The sequence below is a fragment of the Symphodus melops genome, assembly GCF_947650265.1.
Source record: "Symphodus melops genome assembly, chromosome: 7".
In the NCBI taxonomy this organism is placed as follows: domain Eukaryota; kingdom Metazoa; phylum Chordata; class Actinopteri; order Labriformes; family Labridae; genus Symphodus; species Symphodus melops.
Genome location: NC_136697.1, coordinates 20,020,729 through 20,035,837, shown reverse-complemented (window position 1 = coordinate 20,035,837; position 15,109 = coordinate 20,020,729). Strand labels below are relative to the sequence as shown.

Below are 15,109 nucleotides of genomic sequence, written 5' to 3'. Positions count from 1 at the left end.
ATCAAGCCAAGCAACAATATTAGGAGTATCACCTTAGACTCGTTCAGATGCAGCATGCACCCTGATTGAGAACCAAAGTTTTAAATAAAATGGTCGCAGTTTTTTTGTCAAACTTTCCCAAATAAAAAAGCAGCTCAAATTGATTTGACAGTAATACAAACATGGGCTCCTTTTGGACTAACTTGATTGTGTAGAACAGCTATCAGTTCAGTTCCTCTTTTATTGTCATTAATTAATTCAGTCATGGTTTATCACGGCTCGGTTTTTAAAGCAAAAGAAGATCATTGTTTGAACATTTTTGAAAGAAAGATAAAGCACTTCAAGCATTTTCCGAGAGACATTTGGCAATTTAAAACATAGGTGTTTACATTTGCTGTAATGGGTCCTGGAAAATTGGAATTTATAAAAGCAAAGACAAACATTAGAAATAGACTGTTTACAAAACAAGACATTGAACGAGTAATACGATTTTTAATTGTCAATAAAAATACGAAATTTGTTTGATTACTTTTTATATTTCCCATCATAATACAAAAGTGGAGAAAAGGTTGGGCTGTTAAGTTTACATAATCACAAGCTAACCGTTTGTTTGTACAGTAAACTGCCATATCAAAACATTTCCTGCCTTGTGAGCAATAACTGTTGTTTTTATAAATATATATATATATTTCCTCTGCTGTAATTTCCTATATTTTCTGTTTGACTACTGTTTGCTTTGTGTGAACTGGTGTAGATCGTGCGTCTCTTTAAGGTTAAATGGTCGTAGTTTGACAAGTAACTTTCCCTTTTTCCAGCATAACAATGCTCTTTTTCCTTTTGTTCTTTTCTTCCACTTTCAGTCGTCCATTAGCTCCTATTCCTGATAACTTCCTGCATTCCTGAAAGCACACACGCACTCACAAAACACGCACACAGCCACACACGCCTGTGCACGCACACACCCACACTTCATAGTCATGGCAAAGACATGTTTCCCACCCTGTGATTTTTACTCTTCCTTGCAAGAAGTGTCATTCGTTCCAACACCCAGCCTTCCCTTAACACACTCCCACTATTTCTGTAATAAGAAACAATGACTATATATAGCAATAGTGATGTCATCACTACGCTTGACAATTAACAATATTGCAGCGTCCCTACCGCTGTATTATTTATAGAGTTAGAGGTGGAGGAGTGAGGTTTCTCACCCGTGTTATTATTATTCATTATTTCATCATTTATTTTTCTCCTACTTAATCTTTATGTTGTATATGACAAACTTCCTGTGAGTCACAGTTTGAGACTATATGATGTCACAGAGGTGGAGGAGCTGGTTTTGTTCTTCCCATACAGTGTTGGTTATGTTTTCTAATTGAGTGGGTGAAATGTTCTGTGGACTTAGCTTCAAAGGAACCATTTGGCTTTCTATGAATGTGACAAGTTGTATAAATCACATGATAATAATCTGCAATCAACTTTCTGTCCATGAGAGTTCTTTTGATGGTAGTCCAATTGTAGAAACCCTCTAAAACAAGACAGTGTGCTTTAAATGTTTTGTTTTGGGTTTTTTTCTTCACAGTATGTGCCCCCGTGTCTGTCGAGGAAACTCCAAAAGGGCTGAGTCAGAGATCCCATCTCTTCCGGAGGCAGGGCCAGCAGTGCTCTCCTTTGAAAGGCAACATGGAAAGATCAACGGGCATCTCCTGAGGGAGCCACCAGGCATTACTGTGCTTCAGCCCCCATAGCCAAACAGCCCTGGGGCCTGTCTTCTTCTGCTGCTGCTGCTGCTGCTGCTACGTTAGCATGCTCTGTTTACTTTGGGAGGACTTTCAACCCTGTGCAGCCATCAAAATCTCTGTAGTCTCCTTCTTTGTCTGACACTGCCTGACTCCCCCCCCCCCCCCTTTTCTGTTATTTAATCTCTTGTTTTAACATCCCATTTCCCTACTGTGCTCCTAAATAGGCAAATCTGTAAGTATCATCCACAAAAAAAAAAATTACTTTCCATCAGAATACAGAAAATAACTGTGAGTTGCCGTTTGCATCACTTTGCATGAACTTGGTTGTCTCTGTGAACCCTAGCTCTGCGAACATCTATCTAGATGAGAGCGTATGCAGGGAGGATTTCTGCACCGTTGTGTTTATATTTCCTCCCTCGCAGCACCATGGATACCAGTCAGACAGTGCCAAGGTAGGACCACCTCATAAATTCCCAAACCCATAAATATTTGCCCATGTTTTCAGTTCAACATTAGTTTGCATTTACATATCTAAATGTGGTTTAGTAATTTATCTACATGAAAGCTCAAGGGCTTAATCCCCGGTGGTCTCCGTTTACAGATTAGGTTTTATATAACACCCAGCAGCAAATGAACACAGACAAAATATTCCATGTTCCCTTTACAACCAAACCTGATACTGGTGATACAGGCACAGAAAAAGAAAGGACTTTTATGGACTATTTTTTTGCTGAACCTGACAACAGCTGCTGTTTGAGTCTAACAAAATGTTTGATTCAATTTTAAAAACATGAAAAAAGTGCCCTCGATGTGGCCGTTGTGCAGTGTAGCACATTCCTCCACACTCAATAAACTTGGTTGAATCAATATGTCAAAGAGCCTACAGATAATGCTAAGCCCAGACATAAATCTTAACCATCTCTAAAATCTTTTCATGTGCTATTACTCACAGGCCATATTCGCTTAAGCACAGTAAACATTGTGACAGGTACTTTGAGCTGCTGGTTCAAGAGGACAGAGGAAAGTGGATCATGCTTTGAGCTTTCAGGAGCCGGCAGAAAAGAAAAACTCTTAAGTAAAAATGCTGTCAGAAAGAATAAAGGCTTGCTTTAATGAAACATAAGCAGAATGTAAAACAAAGCAACCCTGAAAAAATCTGGAAGTCTGGAAGCAATGTTCAGTTTGAGGGCAGTTTTTCACATTTAGATTTGAGTTGAGAAGTCAAGGTGAGAATTTTCTTAATTATTTTGTAATGTGTTCTTTCTATTCTTTATCTTAAATTAGCTATTTCTGTTTTTTAAACACACCCCTTAATTTAAAAAAAAGAAAGAAAAAAACTAAGAAAACAGCATTTCTACTAAGGGAGAAACAGGGAGTCAAAACATGGCTGAGAAAAATCCCTTAACGAATTGTAAATCGTTACTTTTTTGTTAAGCATAGGGTAACTGGAAAATAAATTTGCATCACTGGAACAATTTATTGGACGTGATTTAAATAAAATTATTTCTCATTCAGAAAATAAGGAAAAGAAAATTACAAAGGAAGGAGCCTTATATTTAAACATAACAATAAATAAGTCCAGAAAACCGAATTTCATATCTCGTGTGAGGCGCAGATTTTTTTTTTTTACCCCTACCTACCACATCACTGCATAAAGAGACAAACTGTATGCAAAATCAAACATACCCTCAAACTTGGACAATGCATGGCAGTCATGCTGTGAACACAAAATGACATTAAAACAACTTTAAATTATGATGAAATATGGCATTGACATATGAACTACTTTCTTGTTGACATTTCTTTTTCATTTAACACCTTGTCATGTGAAACTATCAGACCATCAAACGTTCTCATAACCTCCCAGGGATGAGTCAAAGTCATCTTTCAGAGGTGACCTAACTTTCCTCTTTTGTCTAATTTTTGTTTTGAATAATGACGCAACAGAACAGAACAACATGGTGTAGAAGGTACAGTTTATGGTGAGTCAGGTAGTGCAGCCCACATTCTTCTCCTGCAGTCTTGTAACGTAAAGGTCAGTAGATGCACTGCTATTCTGGGTGTGCTTTGTTCAAACAAGCCGTCCAACTGCTTTACATGAAAAAGAGTATGTGTAGTACCGTAAGGCTATCCAGCAGCTGATATATCGACAACGGGTCTGATTATTTGCATTTCCTTTAGTAAATAATTAAACAAAACCACTAGATGTCATAGTCTTTTATACCCTGTTTAAACCAAGCTAGTTTCAGTCAAATACAGTAAGAGCTTCAGTGGAAACAACATGTGCACATTCAACACTTCTGTACTACAAACAACCACTACTAATGAAAATAAAAATAGAAAAGAAGACATCAGCATGGTTAAACTTCTACTCTATATTGATATCTTTATTAACAATCATAGCCATGTTTTCAACAATGGAAGATTTATAAATATTTTTTTTTCTTTTGATTCATAAAAGTTGTCTTGGCACTTGTGGCATGATTCCAGTTGTGGAAAGAAAATAAAGAAAAATCTAAATGTCCTTAATGAACACAACACTTTGGGAAGCCGTGGTATCCAATCACCAGCTTCAGAGAGGAAATCCGTTATGTACATGATGGCTTTGTTTTAGGGATAAACATGTTCTGTTCCATGGATGGGAGACTCATCGAGTGCATGGCAGGGTCCAGAAACCATCCAAAGCAGGCCACCTGATTGATCATCTTCCCTTTGTTTTTAAGGGACACATGAACCCCATGCAAGACTGAAAATGTAGCTATTCCATGCTCAATTCAGGCTTCTCATTCTTCTTTTTCCACCATGTCCATTTCTTCTTGAATCAGCTGGGAGGATAGACAAAAAGTTTGCCAACCTCGAATACTTCCACACCACATAACATCCAGACAGCTGGGACTAGACACTGCTGTCCAGCCAAAGGCTTCAGATGTTCAGGCTAAGGCCATGGGGCACCAGGGCTCCCCCCTCACTGAGGCTACGTCTGAAGGCTGGGACAAAGCCACGCTGGTGTACAGACCGTCCTGTGACGCGTACTTCACCGCTGAGCCTGAGACTGTTCCCTCCCCTGAGCTGGACAGCACGGACGAACTGACCTAGAAAAGCAGAGTAAATAAAAAAAACATTTGTTAGCCAAATTATGATTTAAAATAGTCATTCTTTGTTCATAATACTTGTGTCTCTTTTTGAGATTTGATTATTGTGTGTTTTTTTTAAACTGATATACAGTTCACATTACACCACCACATGCTAAGCACTGTGAGCTCATCTTCCTGTAATCTTAATGTGACACATTATAAGCAACAGTCATCACCACAGAGCATCTGACTGCCTGCATGTGATGACTTTATTTTATTTACCAAAACACCTGCTGTAGCAAGTCATCTATACTTTCACTTTCTCCATGACAGATCCCATGGCATATTCTTAAACTTAATATCTACAATCTTTACATTAAGGTTTAATCAATTCAAAGTGGATGCAAAATGATGTCAATGTGTTGGTGCATTGAATTTAAATAGTACATTTTGATTTAATCCCAAATTCTTACCCCTGACACCTGTCCAGATGGAGAGCTGTTTTTTGAGCAGTCTTCAGAATTAGATGAAGATGTGGATGTGGGAGTCATAGAGACAGAGTTGTTGTTTCCTGAAAATTCACAAATAAATGAAATATTTATGTGAGGTCATATATGAATGCAAAAGCCGTGTTTTAATGAGGATTTTCTATAGGTATAGGACCAATTAGGACGAGCGACTCACCAGAGGACCCCTTTGTTTTATTCAAAGTTTTCGGTTTTCGCTTTCTTGTCTGAATGCCCTCCTTCTTCATGGCGAGCGGTCGAGGTACCTGTATGTTTCAGATCATTTTTTAGAAAGTAGTTAGTATTTGATCTTAAAGGTGCTGATTAATCCAGGTACGTTTGTAATTAAAAGATGTGTTGGATAAATTCTTGACTCACCCCGTGTAATTTTGTGTAGAGCCCACAAGCGTTGCACACAGGCTCCCCTTCAGCGTTTCTGCGCCACAAAGTGGTCGTGCTGGTTTGACAATTAGCGCAGGACAGGCCGATTCTTCTGGAAGTCGACTGTTGACAAATACGGAAGATTTGATTAATTATTATAATCACTATACACGTGTGACATTTCCAAGAAGACGGTGATATTAACAGAACTGAGAAGTCTTCGTCTGCCACTTCCAGTTCCGTTTTTAAGTGAAAGCACACTCAACTAATTCAATTACAATTCGGCCTTTCACACCCAATTTCCTAACAATAATAATGGCCCTATTATGATCTCAATTTAACTGCCATTTGGTTTGACAGGATGTTACATTTCACGGAGTCTATATTCGACATCTCATTTCCTTGCTGTGCGTAATGCGCGTACTGGCACCAGAAAGAGATTTACCCTTCTTGTGATTTATTGAGATTAAATTATATAGCAGACAGATTAAGTGCGTGGATAATTAGATTAATGGCTTAATCTTGGGTAGTTAATATCCAATTCAAAATTATCTTAATACTGTCAAAACTAACTACTTAGAAAATTAGTCCTGCATCCTTGTAAATTGTATCAGTTATGGCAAATAAATGTGTGTTACTGGGGCAATGATGGTGTCAGTTTGCATAAATAAATATCCAATCTTGGACTAGAATATACATGTGATGTGTTCTTTTTATATTTCACAAATACCTTTCTGCCAATTTTACACAATCAGTCACAGATAGAGTAAGACCGAGATATTTTAGATATAATATTCTACACTGGTGAGAAGCTGGATTCATAATATAAAGGTCTAATTTCTGCATCAGACTCCATGAGTACCCCCGGTGATAACCTCCAGCCATTGTTGAAGATGATTAGGCAGGAAATTGAGTGGTTAAGTGCTCCCTCGGCTGCTTACCGTCCGTTTCTGTGGTTTAATTAATGGCCGGCTGAGCCCATTCATTTTGCTGTAAAGGCCGCAGGCGTTGCAGAGAAAGTGGCCCGTGCCGTCGCGCCTCCACAGCGGCGTAGAGATGGAACCGCAGTTTACGCACTCTCTGCTCTCTCCCATATCGTCGAGAATATCTGTAACTAAAGAAAGAATAAAGTCAGTACATGGCACGGCTGACCTGATTTTAAATCTGACCTTGTTTTGATTTCGTAAAATGATTAAGCAATTGAAAATATATTTAGTGACATGGAAATTACACGTTAACCAGACACTTTATAAATGTACTCATACTATTTTCGATGTACTTTTTATTATGGCAACATTTGATTTGCCATAGGTTATAGGCCTAAACTGAAATACGCCCCACGTGTTTTTTTGTGATCAATTCTAGCCTGATTTTAGACCAGCACAGTCAGAAGTGTTGTACTACTTTCTTTTAAAAAAAATCTACATGGCTTATTATTATTATTATTATTATTTATTTTAAATTTTAAAATTCTGCCTATAGCCTTGAGACCCCTCAGGAGCCTTTACCAAGAAATATTGCTGCCATATTAAAATAAATCATATATATTTCTTCCACAAAATCTCAAACATCCCCCCTTCCGTTTTTTTTTTCCATACCTCCATTTGGTCCTCGAATCAGGGGAGCGCCTCTGCTCTGCAAGGTGTGCAGCATAGTGTTATCAAAAGGTCCCCCGTTCCAAGGTGAGGCCAGCTGGGAGAGTTGAGGTGCGACATAAGGAGAGTATGGACTCGGATAAGTCCCGCTGAGGGGCCGAGAGAGGCCGTACTGGTCTCTACTGCTCACATTCAGTGTGTTACTGTAGCCGCTGTCCCGAGGAGTTCCGTTGTTCATTGGCGGGCTCGGAGGGTAGTGGAACCGGCTGGAAGCGTGCGGACTCCCCGTGCTGTATGAGGGGCTCTCCGGGGTGGACTGAGACCACACCGAGTGGCTGGAGACTGCGTGGCTGGGCTGCGCTGGGCTGGCCTGCAGGTAGGAGAGGCTGGGTATCATAGGGCCCACGCGGGAGCTGGGTACATACACGGGGGAGTTTGGGTTGGAGTGCATATAACCACCAGAGGAGGAATCATATCCAGTCTGGCTCTGGGCCGCGGCGATGGCCAGTGTTTGGTACATGTCGCTTGGGTCCACCAGCAGGCTCGTCTTGTGTGCTCCGCCGGAAAGGACCAGTTTGCTGCCCTGATCTAAATCCGTAAACAACGGGATGTCCTCGGCAGCGCCCAGGCTGCTGTTGTGGTGTCCGAAGTGAACGTAGGAGTGTAGAGATCTGCTGTCCGAGCGGCGGTGCCCCAATACGTCAAGGTCGCTCGGAGGAGTCCTCAACTCGTCCGAGGTGGGGCCTCCCCTCCTGCTGTCACCCGTCAGGTAGGTCTGCTCAGCCGGCGAGCCTGGGCTGCTTGAAACTTCTCGCTTGACCATGGACCAGCTATTTTCGCCCAGGTCCATCCAGGAGCACTTTCCATACACCGTAGGTGTGAATAAAAATCGTAAGGGAGTAGTCAACCCTGTAACAAATACGAATTTTGGACCGTTAGGATAGCAGGGGGATGTTGACTTTTACGCAATACAATTTTTACGCGCGTGCTCCCATAAACATCTGGATAGAAAACCATTCCGGATAAACGCAGATCCATCCCTGGTGTGCGGATTGTTTCTAACTTTAAACGAATAGTCTACATTTTCCCAACAGAAGCCAAACAAAACACAATGTGACTTTTAATTTCTCGACACGTTCACCGACTCTTCTCATATGTAACTCCAATCAGACACATCTAATCCAATGTGGCTGCCATACTCCCATCAAGCGCTTTTAAGAGGCGCTTGGTCCGTCCATGACAAATCTCTGTCCTCCCACACACAAGTAAACACACATACACACACATAGGAGATAGGAAACAAAATGCAATATGTCTTCACAGCAAAAGAGATAACCGTTTGATAAGACCCAAAACAGATAAGAGCAGAGAGGAAGGCAGGAGCGATAAAACAAAACCCCGAAATGATGAGCTCGGTCCTCTTGAGCACACAGCCAGATGTTTAAAGCAGCTGGGAGAGTTACTAGAGACCAAACAGGTGCTAAAAATACGAGACATAAGACGCTTTCTACAACATACCTGCTGGTTATGTGCCATAGGTCGCAGGCAAAGTTCCTGATAGTGGCTCGCGCTGCTTCTCCTGGAAGTACTGGGAAACGTTGGTGCGCTCTGACGACGTTTATGAGAGGAGGCGCCTCTGGGTGCTGCGGCTGCAGGAGGCGGACCAATCATGAAGAGTGTTAGCCGCTGGAAGCACGATGGGGGTGCCAGCCTGAGGACTCCTCCAATCAATCACAGAAAGAAATAACACGGATAGGAGAGACTTGATCATGTCTGGGAGCTCTAATAATTTACAAATGCGATCACGTTTCAGAGAGTATAATTGATTTGGGAAGGCCAATATGGAGCTCCACCCTTATCATTTATTCTCTTTTTTTTATGAGATCAAATGTAATTCTAATCAATAAGTTATATCCGTTTTGAGATTGACATTTTTAAAATGTAGTGTTAAACATTTTAGTTGTTAAATTTAATTTGTGCTGCCTTTTTGTTCAAATTATTGTGGCCGAAGGCGTTTCTTAAATTGCCAACGTCTCAATGTTTAATAGTTTACATGGGGGCTTTTATTTAATTTTGCTTTTTAGATCAATTTTACTACATTTCAGAAGCATTGGCCTATGCTGCAGTTTATAAATCTCAAAACATCCATACCTTAACGATTAGGGATTAGAATCATGATGTAGCTGATAGAGAAAACTTAATTAATCAACAACAATACAAATGTTTAAATAAGCTCCAGCTAGACCAACTGTTACAGTAAAACCCAACTTCCTCAATAACGCCCAGTTTATATAATCCTGCTATAATGTCCGCAGGGCCTGTGTGTATGCTTGAGAAAACCTCTCGTTTTCTTGTTTTAATATATATATTTCTTTGAATATATTTACCTAAAAATACTGCCACATTTTTACAAGGATTTTTAATATATGATTTTACACCCCCCAAAAAAATCCTCCTCTTTTCTATCTTTTCTACTGCTCCATTTGCTTTCGATATATATCTGAAGACTTGATTCAGGCTGATATTCGAGTGATGTTAGATGACCGATTGATTAGTCTTCTGCGGATTAAAAACCAAGATTAACACCCACTTTAACGCGTCAAAGCAATGTGGATCATTGTCTACAAACCTTTAAGATCACTCATCAATTATTATTTTTTTCTCAAGGGTTGATTTAGCGCGTGTTTAGTTTAAGTAACTTCTTGTTTGCTTGCATTGAATTCTGGTTTCACAATAAAAGTCTTTGTTGAGGCGTTTTGTCATCCTCGTTGTTTATTCCCCATACTCAGCGCAGTGATCAATAAATCTGCTCCTAATTAGTTTATTTAAGTGAGACGCTTTCATTGAAGATTAAATGCTTCAGCTTTGTACGAGCACAAACTCTCAGCACGTCTCTGCAGCCGTGAACAGCTTCACTTTGAACCCGATGATTCGTTCAGCTTCAATATACAAACGAGTGAGTGAAGTGATCAAAAGTCTCGAGGTGCCAATTGAATCATTCAATGACAGCACGTCTCCAACTCGTGCAAGCTCACAAAGTCACAAAGGCAGCAAACAGTTCAGCCAATGTTTCTGTCTGTTTACCTTCAGTCTGTGTGGAGATGGCTCAACACTAAAGACTGCACACAAATCTGACCACTCCAACATTTAGCCTACTTATAGGCTACTTTACTCCTACTGCAAATCAGGCTGAACTTTAGGAGCTGCATAAATCTGTGTATTCTGCCATTTACAATTAATATTTTCTTTAATACTTTAAATCAGTAATTATGTGACCACCATTACTAACCTGCTACTTCTGCACCTTAGTAGTGCAGTGATACATACACATACATACATAATAATACGTATAGACCAGGAGAGGAGCACTTTAGTCAGTGCTGAAAGATTTACCCACAATTTCTAGCGTAACTCTTACACTGCAAGCATACATGTACGTTTGACCGCTTTCTCTTCATTTTATCACTTTTATTACTTGGGGCCATATTAAATTCAACATGATTTACTACTTTACCACTAATAGGTTTACGTCTATAATGGCAAAAAGGTGTATCCCAATGATATTTAAATGTGTCGCTAATAACAGTGTAGTCTAAAATAGGCAACTTTTTCAACTGCTTTTCTTTAAGTTCAACTGAACAGTTAGATTTAAACTACCACTTCTGTTTCTGTGCACAACCTCAAGCAGCCTTGCACTTTGCAACTACGCCTTCTCCTGACACAAATGAGCTATTATTAGGCTATTATTAAAACACTGGACTTGCTACTGTTTTACTTATCACTGCTTCTTTTGTCATCAGTTCTAATATTATTAACTGTTTCCACAAATAGCCTATAGGCCTATTTTAACTGAGCTGCTTCATTCTGCTCTCGGTGTCATTAAACCCTGGTACTATTAATCAAGGCTATTTGTTTGTTGTTATAGGTAGGCCAACATCACTAATCTTTGTAAATGATAGACAAAATATGTTGGAATGTTTTTTTCGATAGTTGTTTGAAAAGTTTAAGCGTTTATAATCAGTGAACTACTGTTAATTAGATTGTGAAATTTCAGCTGTAAACACTGTTTTTGAAGGGGAAAAAAAGCCTTGCTGTTCTGTCCGGCGTGTTTATAGGCGTGTGTGCGCGCGCCTGTGTGTGCGCGTGCGTGTGTTAGATGTAGAAACAGCCTAATTCAAGTCCCTTTAATCTCTCAATGGAAGGGCAAAGTTCAGGCCCTTGTAGAGCTTCAACGTCGTATGCTTCGTTTCTAAAATAAATAAATAGATCAATATTTGTTGTGCTTTTATCGTGTGGGTCCCTTGGATTCTGCTCGCCCTCGGATGTAGATGAAAGCACGGCCAAACTCGTCTCTCCTCCTGACAGCTCTGAACGTAATCGTTGAGGGTTTTGGAGCTGTGACTTTATCAGAGGGAGTAACCAAACTATTCCGCTACTGTCTCCCATCCCACCGTCTCTGTGAGCGCTTGTCAGAGAGGTGCGAGAATAGAAAATCCCGTTGTTTTTTCTTCTCCTTTCTTTCCCCCCTCCACCTCCCATTTTTCTCCCTCGCGCCGTGGAGCCTCGAGCTTGATGAATGAGGTGTTTTCTCAGTGATGTCAAAGTGTGCTGCTCTGACACACGGAGCCTGTGTGGAGAAGTGGCAGGACGCCGCCCTGTCTCCACATTTATCCACGCACGGTCAAACACTGCGGGCCTGCGTGGACGTCAGCCACGGAGAGGAGACACAGGCCTTTAACCCATCTGCTTTTATCATAGCCTACATTATACTGAAAGCAACCCTTTGAAATGTTACATCTTGTAATGTAATGTAAAAGAATCTCACTGCTCACTCTAAGAAACTAAAACATGAAATAGGCCTCGCCTGCAGCTTGTAACTGCAATTACCGAGACAATTTTAACTCCACTGAGAGTATAACGAAATAATAGCCTAAATGATATATAACATACACCAATAAAGGAACAGTCAAGAGAAATATCCACCTAGCATCGTTTAAAGCAGGCTATAATTATCGTCTTTTTTTTTACAACACAAAATACATAAACAATAACAACAATAATTATAGTAGTGTGTTTATTCACTAAAACATAATCTAACAAACATAATAGCAATTATTATTATAGTAATAATAATACAATATTTGGTCGCCAGTCATAATAATTCGATTGTTTTTTTTTATTTTTTGTATGGGGTATGGGCTTTGGGGATTTTTATTTTATTTTGACGCAGAGCATCATGGCCCCAATAGTTTTATCCGAATACTGTTGGTTTCTTTCAGGAGTTTAACACTAATGACCGGCCCTCTTCAGGTGTCAGAGTCTTATGTACCGACCTGATAATGATTATCTCTAACACTCCAGCTCTTGTTATAACCTGCTGCTGATGAGCCAATACTGCTGCGATATGCACCGTGTTATTCAGATAACAGGGAGCACGAGGAACGCTGAGTTCACAGATTTTTCTCTAGAAAACAAGGAATAACACGTCACAATAGTACACAGATTAATGGTGAGAATGATGTTGTAATTAACCCTTCTTAAACCGGATTGGATGCTACACAGCGTGGCTCAGAGGCAAAGCTGCTAAAATGTAGCTGTGATTTGTTCTGTGTGCATGGGTGTAGTAGACATTGTGGACATTTGCACTCTCCATGCACACGAACTCATCTATTATCTCGATTGTCATCTGTGAGAAACGATAACTAAAATGTAAATCACAGAGTTAATCATTTTATCACCACTCATTTTGCTGAGACGGATTTTCTTTAATGTTCACACGCATCCGAATCTAAAACCTAACAGATTGTAATAGGGGACTTCATTATCATAAGTGATTTATTTTAAATTGGGGACATTTTTTAATTCAAAGTTGTGAATAGTGTCGCAACGCTATTTATTAACAAAGAAAAATGTCCTTTCTTGCTGACTACATATTTGTATTTATTTTTTACTTTTGTTAGCACTGGTTTTATTTGATGATATTTATGAATTCATGCATCAGGCTGCTTCAGCATGAGGATGTCGCTCATTTTTGTGTCAAATAACAAACTAACAAAATGAAACATATTTTCAAAGATATTGTTTTCATTTGATGATGCTATTACTAAAAATGTTTGGATTTTTGTTTTTGTTTTATCAACGAATCAAAGCTTTTGTCTTACACCACCCCCACTCCAGACCCAATATTTTTTTCAAAGTGTTTTTGAAATAAATCTTTATTTATATTTAACTTTAATGGTATTATTACAATATATATTTAGATTCATAAACTGTCTAAATAATGTCCTCATGACAGTCAGCTAAAATATTCATACTGCAGATTTGAAGTTTTGTTTGTGCATTTAAAATAAAAACAGTAAAGACAAGAAAAGCTCATGAATAAGCTAACGCTCAAATCTATTTAACTTCTTTGGTGTGCATGAGAAAATTCCTGCAGAACAGATCAGTTGAGCTCAATTTAGATCAGTGTGGCAACTGTCTGAATTTCCCCTTATAGGAAATCAGCCTCAGCACCTGAAAGCTGTGGATTTCCTGTGTTTATCACCTCCAGGTCTTTTCTGCCACAGTCTTTAAAACATGCACTTATTTACTCAGATTTTATAGAAGACACTGTTAGGATTTATACCTGCACAGGTCTTCTACTGACCGGCTGCTTGTTCAGGGCTGCTGGTGCAAAGGCTGCTGGGTTGGCAGTGTGTGTCAGGCTCTCTCTGTTTGAAGAGGTAGATGATTAAACTGTGTGACAGGTGTAAAAGCAACCTTTGTCATGTTGGACATGTTCCGGCCTTACTTCCTTGACTCAACCACAACGAAACGCCCTGCTCACCTGCCCTCAGTGTATGCATATATATCTTTGTTTGTGTGTGTGTGTGTGTGTGTGTGTGTGTGTGTGTGTGTGTGTGTGTGTGTGTGTGTGTGTGTGTGAGGTTCTTATAGTCGGAATTTGAGGCTGCAGTATCATATGTTTCTAATGAGCACCATGTAATGAATGAAAAACGCAATCCTGCTCATTTGCTTGTTGAGTCTTTATGGTTTCATTCCGCAAAAAGCAAGAAAAAAGCAGAAAAGACCAAAACCGATGGTACACACTCTCATTAGAATATGATGCAGGCATATCTATGAAAAAAGAAAAAAAGTTGGCAGCACATTTATCTGTTGTTATTAGTGATTATGTGTGTCTCTATAAACTCCAATAATTTTATCACTTTCACAATGTCACATCAGCCTGACACATGCAGGCTTCAGGGTTCATTTGACCCATTCTCTTAACTCATGGCTCCAGTTATATATCAACATGCTGTTGTGTTATGATTTCTCTTATCATTAATGCTGCTTGTCTTCTTCTCTTGATGCCCTTATATCAGCGGGAAAAAGCAGTTTTAGTTCTTGCTCATTAAAGAAATAAGAATCCTGAGCCCAGGATAAGGACTAGCCTCGATGCATGGGGACGCATACACCCCCATGGGGCTGCATACACCCCCTCGATGCATACACTGCCACTGCGCCACCAGCATCCCCACTTGATTTTCAGTTGTTAGGCTAAGCTAAGCTAACTTGATGCTTGAAGTAGTGTGATATTTCATTTTTAAACAGGAGAAATAATGCTTGTAATTGCATCATGTGTATATATATATATATATATATATATATATATATATATATATATATCTGTTTGAACTTGAAAAAAGTTGCTTTTAAGTTGATTTAATTTGATATGACAATTTCATGAAAATGTGTATTCACTTAAAACACTCACACTAGATGTATTTTTTATTTTAATTAAGTTATGATAACAAGTTCATATTGTTCAATGCAGCAAAGCAGGGATTTTATGG

General features: G+C 39.4%; 1 protein-coding gene across 1 annotated transcript; it reads right to left on the bottom strand.

Annotated features, from left to right (window-relative positions):
* Positions 1 to 2,803: 2,803 nt before the first annotated feature.
* On the bottom strand, positions 2,804 to 8,875 carry gata6 (GATA binding protein 6). The gene is made up of 7 exons (XM_079348110.1): positions 8,793 to 8,875; positions 7,278 to 8,183; positions 6,621 to 6,793; positions 5,677 to 5,802; positions 5,477 to 5,564; positions 5,266 to 5,363; positions 2,804 to 4,810 (listed from the first exon to the last, which is right to left on the bottom strand). Exons 2-7 carry the CDS (start codon positions 8,122 to 8,124, stop codon positions 4,649 to 4,651), a joined length of 1,494 nt encoding a protein of 497 aa, XP_079204236.1. The 5' UTR covers positions 8,125 to 8,183; positions 8,793 to 8,875; the 3' UTR covers positions 2,804 to 4,648.
* Between the last annotated feature and the right edge of the window lie 6,234 nt (positions 8,876 to 15,109).